Source organism: Crocodylus siamensis, chromosome 7 (genome assembly GCF_052110815.1).
Source record: "Crocodylus siamensis isolate JL-2025a chromosome 7, ASM5211081v1, whole genome shotgun sequence".
NCBI lineage: Eukaryota > Metazoa > Chordata > Crocodylia > Crocodylidae > Crocodylus > Crocodylus siamensis.
The window spans coordinates 47,667,213-47,680,501 of record NC_143401.1 but is presented as its reverse complement, the minus strand read 5'-3'; the positions used below and the strand labels follow the sequence as shown (position 1 = coordinate 47,680,501).

General features: G+C 40.4%; 1 protein-coding gene across 6 annotated transcripts in view; it reads right to left on the bottom strand.

Moving 5' to 3' along the window:
• Positions 1–13,289, bottom strand: part of ARID5B (AT-rich interaction domain 5B) — a 172,184-nt gene that overhangs the window by 33,668 nt on the left and 125,227 nt on the right. For 3 of the 6 annotated variants that reach the window (XM_090057477.1, XM_090057478.1, XM_090057481.1), the window contains 3 exons: positions 12,761–12,835; positions 11,355–11,559; positions 8,876–8,928 (listed from right to left, as the gene is read on the bottom strand). In XM_090057477.1, the coding sequence (XP_089913603.1) occupies positions 8,876–8,928; positions 11,355–11,559; positions 12,761–12,835 (333 nt within the window). The remainder of the gene's footprint in view (positions 1–8,875; positions 8,929–11,354; positions 11,560–12,760; positions 12,836–13,289) is intronic. The other 3 variants (XM_090057479.1, XM_090057480.1, XM_090057482.1) reach the window with 1 other exon arrangement.

Here is a 13,289-nt window from a genome sequence, read left to right as displayed (position 1 = left end):
GGCATGCAGCCCCACCCCTTGCTGCTGATTGCTGGAGAGAGCTGCTGATTGGTACAGAGGGGTGTGGCCACATGACAGGCAGCCCTCAGAGCCAATCAGCAACAAGAGGTGGGGGGTGGCAGGCAGCTATCTTGCCAGCAGCCCTTTGAACAGCCACCCCTTCCTCTCACCTTCTCCACCCAGGTAGGCTGCTGCAGCACCCTGAGGACTGCTGGCTCTCTCTGGGGAGCCAGAATTTTATTTTCTGTAATTTTTCTTTTCCTGTGGATTTCATGGGCATTGCCCAGATTTTGCAGGCAATGTCTGATTTTATGGAATCCACAAAATCCGCAAAATTGCATATTCAGTAATCCACATCTATAAGGCCCTAAACTGCCTGGGCTCGATGTACCAGGGACCACCTTCTTCCTTATACCCCATCATGATCCCTACAGTCAGCCAAGTGCAACCTCCTGCAAGTAGCATCAATGAGCCAAGTCTGCTGGAAAAATGCACGGGAGGTCATTCTTAGAAGTCACTCCTAAGATCTGGAACTTCACCCACTCTTCAGGCTTGCTCAGAACCCATTGTTTAGAAGCTATAAGCCCTTCCTATCTGTGCAGGAATTTAACAAACAAAGCTAGGTTCAACACAAGAAGAATGACAAGAGAACAACGTGGCTCTACAATAAGCTTCTAAGATGTGCAAAATGCAAAAGAAAAGCATACAGGGAAAATGGATAAATGGGCAAGTGACCAAAGAAGCCATCCAGGAAACAGCAAGAACTTACAGGGACAAAACCAGGAAGACCAAGTTAAAGAACAAGCTGCACCTGACAAGGAAGTTCAAAGATAACAAGAAGAGGTTCTATAAGTATTTTAGCCAGAAAAAAAAGACTGAGGAAGCTGTGGGTCCACTTCTAAATAGACAGGGGGAACTCTTAACAGACACTGTAAAGAAGGAGCTACTCAACACCTACTTTGGCTCAGTCCTCATAAAAGAATTCATTTGCAGCCATATACCTAATAAGGATTATTTGGATAAGGAAAGGGACAAGCTGAGGGATGAGTTAACAAAAGAGACAGTCAGAGAACTTTTGATAGGTCTAAATGAATTCAAGTCAGAAAGGCCTGATGAACTTCATCCCAAGGCACTGAAGGAACTGACAAAGGAGACTGTGGAGCCCTTGGCAATGATATTCATGAAGTCATGGGAGACTGGTGAGGTACCAGAAGACTGGGAAAGGGGCCAATGTAGTGTAACTCTTTTAAAAAGGCAAACAGGAGGATCTGGGGAACTACAAACCAGTACCTGAGGAACCTCCATACCTGGGAAGTTATTGGAGCATAACTTAAGGAAGTCCATCTGCAAGTAACTGGAGAAGGAAAGGCTGATCACAAGAGCCAGCTTGGAATTATTACAACCAATTCATGCCAAACAAACTTAGTCTTTTTCTTCAACTGAGCAACTACTTGGATGGATGCAGGGAAATCTGGAAGTCTGTGGATATAGTGCATATGGACTTCAGCAAGGCTTTGACAAGGTCCCACATGACCTTCTCAGAAACAAATTGGAGAAATGTGGGCTGGACAAAACTACCCTAAGGTAGACAGACAACTGGCTCAACAGCCCCAAGCAAAGGAGATCTGTGGATCCATGACAGAATAGCAGGAGGTTTTGAGTAGAGTCCCACAGGATTCTGTCCTGAGCCTAGTGCTATTCAATATGTTTATTAATTATATGAATGTTGGCATAGAAAGCATCTTGAATGATTTTACATGTAATGTGAAACTGGGAAGGATTTCGGACATGTTGGAGGGTGGGAATGCAATTCAGAAGGCCATCAACAAACTGGAAAGCTGGGCTAAAGCTAACAGGATAAAATTCAATACAGACAAACGCAAGGTGCTACCCCTCAGGAACTTAAATAAAAAATACGAATACAAAATGGGTGATGTTTGCCTGGATGGCAGCATTATGGGGAAGGTTCTGGGAGTCTTGGTAGATCATAGATTCAATATCAGCCTGCAATGTAATACAGTTGCACAAAAAAAGTGAAAGCGGTTTTGGGTTACATAATCGATAGAAGAATTAAGTACAAGACACAGGAGGTGAAGATACCTCTCCATTCAGCACTGGTTAGCCCTCATCTAGAGTACTGGTTAGGCCTCATCTAGTGTTTGCAGTTTTGGGCTTCACATTTTAAAAAGGATGTGGAAAAGTTAGAGAGGGTTCAGGAAAACCTTTTGACTGTTAAAACAGTGAGGTAGTGGAACAGATTGCCTAGGGAAGTTATGGACTCTGTCACTGAAGGTGATCAAGAAGAGATTGGACAGCCATTGGTCAGGACTGAACATAGCTATGCCTATGTTCTGCTATGGGTATTTCCCATGCTTCTGGGTTTTGCTGCAGGGAATTCTCTTTCCCCTTTCCCCACTGCTACATGTATCTGTGTTTTTTTTAAGACTCTCTCAGAGGCACCGGCTGCAGCCATGACTGGGGATTTTGGCTGGGATGTGCCAGTACTGCTATTGGCTGGTTCCTGACTAGAGGGTCTTGCCTCTCCACTCAGGGTCAGACTGACTGCCATATTTGAGGTCATGAAGAAATTTTACTATGTGGAAAAATCAGACTGGTATGGACTGTAGGGGTTTTTGCGTTCCTCTGCAGCGAGGGGGGACATGGCCTTCTTCCTGGGATATCCTGAACATATATTAACAAGCTTTAGAGCAGCAGAATGCTGCCTGCCATGGTCCCCCTGCTATTCCTGTGACAGATTAGGGTGTTATGTCTTGTGCCAGGATTGACATTAGTTTTGCTAAGAGGTTAGAGAATGGATTTGTCTAGGGTGATTTCAGTAGGAAAGATTCTGGGGGGTTGCACTAGATGACCTATGGCGTCCCTTCTAGCTTTGCTTCTCTACGATTCTGTAATTCTATGATTGTTTACGGGGGTTCTACTTTATCTTGATACTGCAGTTACCTTTTATGTTTTGTTTTCTTGTTCGTTTTCCTATTTTATAAGATATTTTCTTCCCTTATTATACCTGTCCTGAGCCTTTGTTGGGGAGGGCACCATATCAATCAATCAATCACTTCCATCTCCAGTGCTATATTTAATTTAAAGGGGCTCTTCTCTTTTGCAAACTCCCTACATATTTTCTACATTCTACCACTCTGAGCTCATATAGCATGCATCTATGTATGCATTCACCTTCACTTTACCTATTTGAATTTAAAAATTAATTTCCAAAATATAGCATGCACTTATGCATGTGCACTTATGAGCATGCCTGAGACTCCTGCATAAAAGCTTGATATAGGCAGACTAGATTGCACATATACAAAGGGATAATGTATACATACAAACACTTTATTTAGGTTACAGCACCAGGCAGAAGTGTATATGCACTTGGAAAAAAATAGTCCATCCCCCATGAGCCATAGAAGGTAGCAAATTATAAATGTTCTGCTTAGAAGAAGGTCAAGACATTATCCTACCAACTTCCATACAACACATGGAAGCTTGAACAGTGCAAGGAATCACTGAAAGGGGCTACTGAGCCCCTTGGTATGCAGTGGCCTGCAGGATTGACCCACATTATGAGACAGTTTTAAGCATCCAAAATTTCTGTGGTGCTCCAGGCCTCTGGTAAAGGTTAAAATATTTTAAGAAATCCTGTAACCTGGACTCTCTCTTGTTTTCCAGCAGACCTACTGCTAGCAACCTAGCACAAGCTATACATTTTGTCTGAAATGTACTAAACATTATATTTCCCAGTGCTGGCATTTCAGGAACTCCAGCTTTTCAGAACTCCCTAACATCACTCCTGGATAAAAGAATTTAAAGTTAAGTCAATGATTGGTCTATCCATGAATATGAAGTAAACATTTAATCAAGTAATTATGAGAACAATGTCAGACAGTGACCAATCACACCAATGCCTTAGGCTGGCAACAAAAAAGCAATGACATTATATAAAAGGAAGGGGACATTCTTAGAACAGCTTTTAATTAACAAATTGATGCTTCTATTTTAAAATAATTAAAAGGCCTTTTGCATAATAATCCCCATTGTCATAGGACTAAAAACAACTAATATGCTCAGCTTGGAGAGAAGTCAATAGGACATACTGAAGTCAGGGGTTTTGAATATCACTGCTCTCTTGGCTTCAGGTACCTTACCTTGCTATATTAGGAGGAACCTGCCTCAATTTGAATACTCATCCCTGGGCCAGCCTATGCCTTTTGTTTGGAACACTGAGCATGGGTCAATACTTTCCTTCAAAATATGTCCAGAAGGGAAAGTGTTGCCACTGCTCGCCATTTATCTGATATCCTTGCTGGCAGTTCTTACTCAGAATGTGGGAAAACTAAATTCAAACCCCTCTTTTTCCTGGTGGGATTTAAAACCAAAACTTCCACAAGAATGGCCTAACTACCAAACTATACGCTATTCTGATGTGTGTATCTGTGTACTAACACCTATTAACACTGTTCCAATATACACCAAAGAGCCTTTAACTAGACAATAACCTACAGCTTGATAGCTATGGTACTGTCCTAGAAGACTGGATATGTGAGTTTCAGTTCCCTCAGGCATGCCTGGGATCCTCTTATTGCATAAAAGGAAACACGCCTGTTTATCGCTACTCCCATATTTCATACAGAGATTGATCTGTTAGATATGCTTTGAATACACCTACTTGATTGAGCCCTTCAGGTGATGTGAGCATAGTAGGTGCATCTACACATGTGCTTTACTGTGGAGTTGACTGATTAGCTCCGCAGTAAAGCATCACCATCTACACATACACTGGTATTAGGATGTAGAAAATTAATTAACTCTGTTGTAAGATAGTATCGTCAGGGACAGTACTATCTTAAAGGTGGAGTACTTAGCTTCACTGAAACGCATGTGAAGACAGTGACGGGGCTGGATGGGGCATGACGGTGCTGAAGTGTGGGGGTTGTCTGCCACCTAGCCCTGCACTTTAACACCCCTGTGCCCCAGCCAGCCCCTCTGTTGCCCAGTGCTGCCACCTGGAGCCCAGGCCTGATCCCCATGCCCCCAACAGCCCAGGGCTGCTCCACCCTGGCTCAAAGTGCTGCTGTCCCAGGCGCACATGTAGTCACAGAAGCAGCTGACTGGCATAAGCAGCCTCCCCACACATCTGTAGGCACTCCCTTCACTACCAAGGCATTTCTGGGTGTTTAGGTACCTGACAGATTTTAATATTGACAACTGAAATACCTACAAATTCCATGCATCTCCAGTTTAATGTAGCAGCTGACTGGGAGAGGAGGTTCCAGATTGCAATTTTGGATTCAGGAAACTAAAGCAGGAGTTAAGGGTCACTTAAGACTTTTTGTAGCTCTCACTTTTAGGACCCTAAGTTTCCATAGCTTTCAATAACGCAAAAACTTCTAAATATCAAAGTGACTTCTGAAAATGAGACTTGAATACTTCAGAAATTCTGCCACTTTAGTTTCTACAAATTTGAATATAGGTCCCTGCAGCCCCACCATGTCCTGTGGAAGTATGCTGAAGTGTTGGTTTAGTGCTGACTCAAAGGGAAAGGTGCCACTTACTCTGTCACTAAATGCCACTCCTTCAACACTTCAATTTTCTTGGGTTGTCTCTCATGTAAGAACTCCCCTATCATGACCCTCAGGAAGATTGACAAGATCACAGCCTGAGGTAACAGAGCTGCAGAGAGGCATTTAACTAATTAGACACTGACACTGCTTTACCTTTCACTCATGGGCATTATGAAGCTTTAATTAATGTTTTGTTTTTTGCTCCAAGGTTCTCAGGCAGGAGTGCTATGGAAAGTGTTCTGTTATTATTATTGTTATGATTGATTTCAGAAAGCAATTTAAATCTTTGTCTGTGTGTAACAGAGTCCATTGGTTTCCAAGAGATGGCTCCAATTTCTGAAAAACTAGGCAAACCCTTGTTGTTGTTTTTTATTAAGCTTGCACTGTGGTCACTAAGATCATAACGGCCACAAGTTGATTGAGAGCAGGTTCAGGCTAGACATCAGGAGGGACTACTTCACAGGGTGGCTAGGATCTGCAACCAGCTTCCAAGGGAAGTGGTGCTTGCTTCTACCTTGGGGGTCTTCAGAAGGAGGCTAGATAATCCCCTAGCTGGGGTCATTTGATCACAGCATTCATTCCTGGACATGGCAGGGGGTCAGACTTGATGATCTGCTCTGGTCCTTTCCAACCCTAACAACTATGAAACTATGAATCAGCAATTTGGACATAGACACAGTTTTAAATGTTTTTTTCTACATATCTCAAGGTACCAATGTGGCTCGTGAACACTGGAATGCTGGGATGGATGGAGCATCCCACAGGAGTACAGGGGGCCCCTCCAAATGCTTGGCAGCAAAGCCAGAAGTGGACCAAAAGAACTTCCGGTTCACTTCTGGGTCTGCCATGGGGCATACAGGGCCCCCCCCACACCTCCCCAGCTCAGCGATTGTCCATGGGGGGACCCTGGGTGCCTCCCCAGACCCAGGAGGCACCAACTGCTGAGCTGAGGGGTGCAGGGGGCGCTCCCCAGCACACTCCCTGGCAGACCTGAAAATGGACAAGAAGTGCTTCTGGTTCACTTCCAGGTTGGCTGCTGAGCACACTGGGAAGCCCCCTGAACCCCTGTGGGATGCTTCATGTGCTCTGGCATTGCTGTATTCATGACTGCTTGCTACCTAGAGGTATGTAGAAAAAACATTTACAGCTGTGTCTATGTCCGAATCACCGAATCTCTCTCCAAATTGATTTGGAGGGTTCCAAACTGATTCAGAGAGATTAAAGGGTCTCCTGATTCGATTTGGATTCAGAGATTCGGCAACCAAATTGGGCCAAATCTCCATTGAATCGAAGCAGGGACCAAAGCTTCGCACAGCCCTAATCCTCACCTCTTCTAAACCAAATTCAGCTCTGCTGTATGGAATTGCAACTCCCATGGACCATAAAAGGAGTTAAATTAGGCCTGTTGATTTCAATGGAACTTACTCCAAAATTAAAATCTGATCCCCCAAATTTACACCAAACTGGGGTAGGGTATAGTTATTTTGCAGATCCAGTGAAGACCAACTGTTAATTTTCATGATTATACCTCTTGTCTGGCCAATGGACACTACCATTTACTTTATCATTGAATAAATCCAATTAGCACATTTCTCTGGGAGGTGACAAAAGCCTCAATTCTCAGAAGACGTTTCTCCACTAACAAGAAGAGATTTGAGTCATGGATTTCCTGCCACTAACTTGCACTGAACCCTAATACTCTCTATCTTTCTCCTCAGCTCCCATTTTATTTTACTGTCTTCTACTACTGCTGATAAACCCACTATCTTACCTCTCACCCAGGCTCACAACCTTAAGGTCCCAGTTAACTCTTCCCTTCCTCTCTATTCAGTTAGGATTTCCTCAAATCCTCCCAGTTTGCCCTCTCTAACATCTCTAAATCCATCCTTTTCTCTCATGCTGGCACAGAACCCAGGTCTGCCCCTTGCTTCTCTACTGCAAACTCCTCCTTTTTGTTCTTCCTGCTTTATCCACATTCCCTTCAAGTATACCCAAAACACTGCTGTAAAAATTATCTGCCTCCCTGAGCTTTCTGAACATGTCACTCTCCTATGCAAATTCTTTCACTGCCTTCTCATGTGCTCTGGATTAAGTTTATGCACTTTACAACTCAGTGCAATCACACTTAGCTGATAATTACTGCAGAAAGTATTGCTCTAGAAGGTCCTTGTGCATTTATGCACACACACACATGCATGTCCTTGCATACAGGAATACAAACATGTTGCATATTAAGGCATATAAATCTTAGGAGCCAAATCAAATCATAAAAGCCAAATAATACATCTTTGTTGTGAATGCTAGATCTCTGATTACACCAAATCTCTGCCACACCCTGTGTAATAAAGTCACATTGTTAATTTATAGGACAATATGCTTTACTCTGTGGAAAGAAATAATAGCTATTATTGTGATTCAAACGATATTTTGTTTCTTGTCATTTCTCTGCAGCACAGTTACATCCCAGAGTACTTTGTAAACAAAGCAAAAATAATTTCTTTCATCCAACTGCAGCAGGAACTGAACAACTTAATCTGATCATTGTGTGCAAATAAAATATTTCCAATGACGACATCTTCTTATGTCAATTATTCTTTATTACAGATGTCATCTCTATGTGCCATACTAATGCAGTTCTTTCTTCTCATTTCAAGATTTTAATCTATCTTTGTTGCTCTAATATTTTATTCGTTCAAAATACATGATGTAAAATCCATGGCCATCAATTCTTCCTGTGAGCTAAAAATAAACTTCTCTTGTCAGATATGGTTAGCTGATAAAAAGTGTCAGAGAATTTTCTGAATTACTTTGATAACTTCCTGTTTATGTGGTACTGACCCTTGTCTAATAAGGATCTTTAACACTTGGAATAAGAGAAGGTACTGAAACATGCTATTGTTTAATGGACAATATTGATTACTTTTGAAAGCCTTTAATACATTTCCCATATTAGACATGAACAGATGTCAGGGATGTTGCCAAGTGAAATTTCTTTTATGCAATCTTGGCTTGTTGTACAATAATAGCCCTTTCTCAACATGGGAAAAAATTACAGACCCAACTAATTTCCTTGACAGGGAAGAGTTACATATGTTTTCCACTTGTATTTTTTACGATAAGTTTACAATTTTGCCAAACCTGGAACTAATTGGGACCATTTCCAAAACTGGCCAAATAAACCCACAATGTGTACAGCTATTCTAAAATGCAGTAAATGATTGTTTGGTTTTACATTTTTTCTAACAGGGGAAAGTTAGATTGCACAATTATTTCATTTAAGTTACTTAAACACTTACCGTTTCATATCCTCCCAGTTTTTGAGCAGCTTGAAACATAGTCCAAAGGTTAACTGTTAGAGGGACAATAAGTATTTAGATAAGCATTGCATTAACCAACACATTTCAAAGAAATGTATATTAAACAGTTTTTAAAAGAAAATAGAAAAAAATGTTCACAACCCTTGAAAAAGCTCTTGTGAAACAATTTTCAAAAAGATATTTACATAATCTGAAGAGTAAGTATTACCTAGGACTATATATATATAAAAATATGTGAAAGGGAACCCATTTAGATTAATCTAAGGAATGAAAAAATTCCTTAGAGTTATTTTGCTCTTTCCATTTTTCTTATGAGAAATAAAGCTGTGCTTTGCTTGCTTCTATAACCTTGATAGTAATAACTAGTACAGAAGCCATTGGAAAGAATGCTCTTATTTTTTTGAAAAACTTATTTTGTTAACAGAAAGCAAGCACTGAAGCATGACTCATGTACAATGGCCACAATGAAGATACAATATCATATATTTATTGCAGCCTATGTAATAAATAGTCTCTATAATCAATGACGTCAGCCAAGTTCTAACTGGCCCTGTCTGAAGGCACCAATGCTGGGGGATGAGTGTATAGGTAACATTTATTTCAGTGCATCAGAAGTGCCATATACCATACAGCCAAAATTTGATTGTAGGGAAGGACAATGGTGGAGAGACTGAATAATGGCAATGGTAGGATTGTCATTATTCTTTTTGTTTTCCAGTGGGCAGCCACACCCAGCTCAGGATGTGTTATAAAAGCACTAGGAATGCTATATGGAGGGGAAACACAGACAAGACTTTTAACAAAATTTGGTAAGAGCCACTACTTATTTTCCTTTCTGCCTAATGACTCACCCCACACCTTCTACCTGCTACCCAAAATGGCCATAATTTGTTGTCTTTGCTCTTTATTTATTTATTTATTTATAGAAAAATAATTGATAGCAACACTATACTAAAAGCCTACACAGTATTTCACCAACAAACCGTGACTCTCAGTGGGCATACTACAAATATTTCAAGCTGTAGTCAGCAATAATGCTGCAGATCAGAGAGGACATAATTCATTCCCCCACCAGGGAATTCTGTGTTGTTGTGTATATGCTGGTTCTTCCCACTAATGTATTTATATTGGCAATGTTTACACATATCATGCTGGACAAATACAGAGTCCAGTCCTGCAAACACTTTCACTCTTCTGAGCAAATTTAATTTTGTACTTCACCATTTGCACAATTGGACTCACCTACTACAATGAATATAAAGAAAAACTTAAATATATATTTTAGTTAAATGTCATGGGATGATTTCTCCCCGGATTGAGCGTTTTGGAAACAGTGTCTTTTCTTATCTTTTGAGCCTACAGTGCCTCCTTGTTTGGAGAAGGCAGAATAAAATGAAAATAAAAAGGCTGTCTTCAACGCAAAACATGCCGAAAGCCTCATTGAACCTTGTACCATTTCAAAACTATCAAGACCTTTGCTTAGGCCTTGATTTAATCTGAATCAATGCATAATGCAACAAAGCTGTTCATAGTACATTAATTTTACTTCCAGTTCAAGCAGCCGGTTTTCAGACAAACACTGTAATCATTTGGAGTTATATAAGTTTATAATGGCTGCTAGAGGCCTGTTGCAATCAGTGCCAATTGCTATTAGGTATGTAAATTGTTATGTAAAACATACAGGTTTGACATTCTTCATCAAAATAACACGTGGTTTTAATCTCGGAGATAAGTTAGAGTAAATAATATTTCAAACCATGAGTTTTCCCTTTACGTAATTTAAGTATCATTCAACCTATAGACAAGAAAAAAAAACCATTTACAGCTTTTGTTGTAAACTCTGACAGAGCTCCCCTTACTTTGTAATATTTATGTAAAATTTAGTTACATCCACATCCTCTTCACCTACAACTGCTTTACAAATTGTGGCACTAAAAACTATATTTGCCAAAGCAATTCTAAACATTGTATTCTGAGTTAAACAGATACCATCTATTTTTACATTTTCTGAAGTCAGTAATTTATTAACTATAAACACATGTTTAGACTTAAAAATATGATCCCTTTTGTGCCTTTCTTGACCACCTTTAAATATCTTCCTTTAATATTTGTCCTTTCACAAGGAACATCTGGCCACAATAAAGCTACGTCATATTATTAACTCAGAAGAAAGGCATTATAGACACTGCAGATTTATAAAAAAGAAAACTAGAGAGAGTTTTTAACTAGCCTATTTCTAGTCATAATCAGTGGATTTAAACCTATAAATATACTGAAGCAACTATCGCAGAAGGAAGAGATGCAAATCTAGGCATAAGAAACAGTAAAATGTCTTGACTGGAAAATGTGTGGATATAAAACCATAAGGTTTTAAAATAGTTTCAGTGTGTGAATGCTTTCTACATAGAAGCTAAACAGTTCTAAAATGTCAACAAAAAGTGGGAAAAATTATACTTACTCTGCTTAAAACCTAAATAGGGTATTCGTTCAATTGGTGTTTTCCTTTCTTTCATGTATTTATAAAGTGCCACAAGGAAAGCTTGCTCATCAGCTCTGCATTCTTCACCTACAGCAACCTTTGATTTATCTTCACTTGAACTTTTTTTACAGTTGCCATTGTTATTCTTGGGTTTGGGAAAAGCTGACCTGGCCTCACATTTTACCTGTTAAGTAAAAAGATTTCATGTCAGATCTGGATAATTGGCTAACCTTTAATTTTAATTCAACAGATGAACACTGCATTAAATATGAAGGCCAAACCATGCAACTACACTTAAGGAGAAACAAAGAGAACTATTTATAGGACTAATGTTTTGTTCGGAATCTGAGTCACAACATTTTTAAATAGCCCACATCTTTAAATTGTTATAACACAATGGTAATGTTCTCCAGATCTGTATTTTTATGGCTATCTATTGCTGTGTACAGGCAGCTTTCATCCCTCACATACACTCGTTAATAGGATGTCTAATAATAGGGCTGTGCAAAGCTTTGGTAGCTGATTTGATCTGGTGGAGAATCAGCCTAATTCAGGGACCAAATCTCCAAATCCAAAGCAAATTGAGAGACCAATTAAAAGCTCCAAATTGATTTGAAGCATCCGAATCAATTCAGAAAAGGTTCGGAAAATCTTCGGCCATAGATTAAACAGGGAGCTGACAGCTACCTCCAGCTGGTAAGTTTGTTGGGGTTAGGGGAAGAAGGAGAGAAGGGCCACGGGGGAAGGAGGTATTGGGGGGTTGGGCTGGGACAAGCTGCCCTGCCCGGCCCCATCCCCCACCTGGCCCAGCCTCCCAGCACTTTAAAAAAAAAAAAAGCCCTACACTCACTGGCTCTGGCTGCAGGGATCAGGGCCTCTAAGGGCTTGTGGCAGAGTCCCCCAGTGCAGCACAGGGCAGTGGGGATAACCCCCTTCACCACCTGGCACCTGTGCAGCACCTGTCGCATGGTGCAGGTACCACACTGCTTGGCAGGGTACCGCACGCTGTCTGGGGGCTGGGGTGGTTCCACCTGCCACCCGGAGCCTGGCACCCCTCAGCCCCAGTGGCCCCAATATAAAAGGGAAAGATTGGAACCATGATAGTTCTCTTCAGCATTCAAAACAATAGAAACTAAGAGATCTAACCCTACAGTCCTTCTGCAGATAGCCCCATTCCCACATTTAGTCAAATTAAATTTCAAACCTTCAGTAGTTCATGTATAAAAATAATAAGCATACAAGAACATTAAAAACTGCTTTTAAAAACTGGCCAACCATGCTTTTTTATAATGTGTGATCAATATATTTTCAGTGAACACTAGCAATAAGAAGTACTCAGTCTAGAGGAGGGTCAGATGGTTGCATGATATATTTTGGATACATACTGTTCTCTCAACACTGGTATGTACTGTAAGAGTCTTTCCAATGGTTTCACAACCAAACTGAAAAACTTCTGCATGCTGAAAAAAGGGAAGAAAGACTGTCATAGTACACAATATTTTATTTAAATGTCTATAGGGAAAACAATGGGCCAGTAGTACAAATGCTGCACTAGGAATCAAGAATTCTTGGGGTTTAATCATTGTGCCTAGCAGTGACTCATTCTATACCCCTGATTGTGGTTACTCAGTTTTCCCACTTGTGAAACGGGCATGTTATACATTCGTGTTTACATTTTGAAAGTAAGTTCTTTGAAGCCAAAAAGCAAATATCCAAGAGAAGAGACAAGCCAGGATATATTTTACTTATTTCAAATGAAGTTATCTTGCAAATTCTTCTGTGTTTAAGAAGACAGAGGGAGGTCCTTTTTCTGATGTTTTAACACTGTAAAAATCAATGAGTTAGGGCTGGATGCTCCATTCTTATGTGGACAAAGAATGAAAAATCTGGACTTGAAGAATAGAAAGAGAAAGT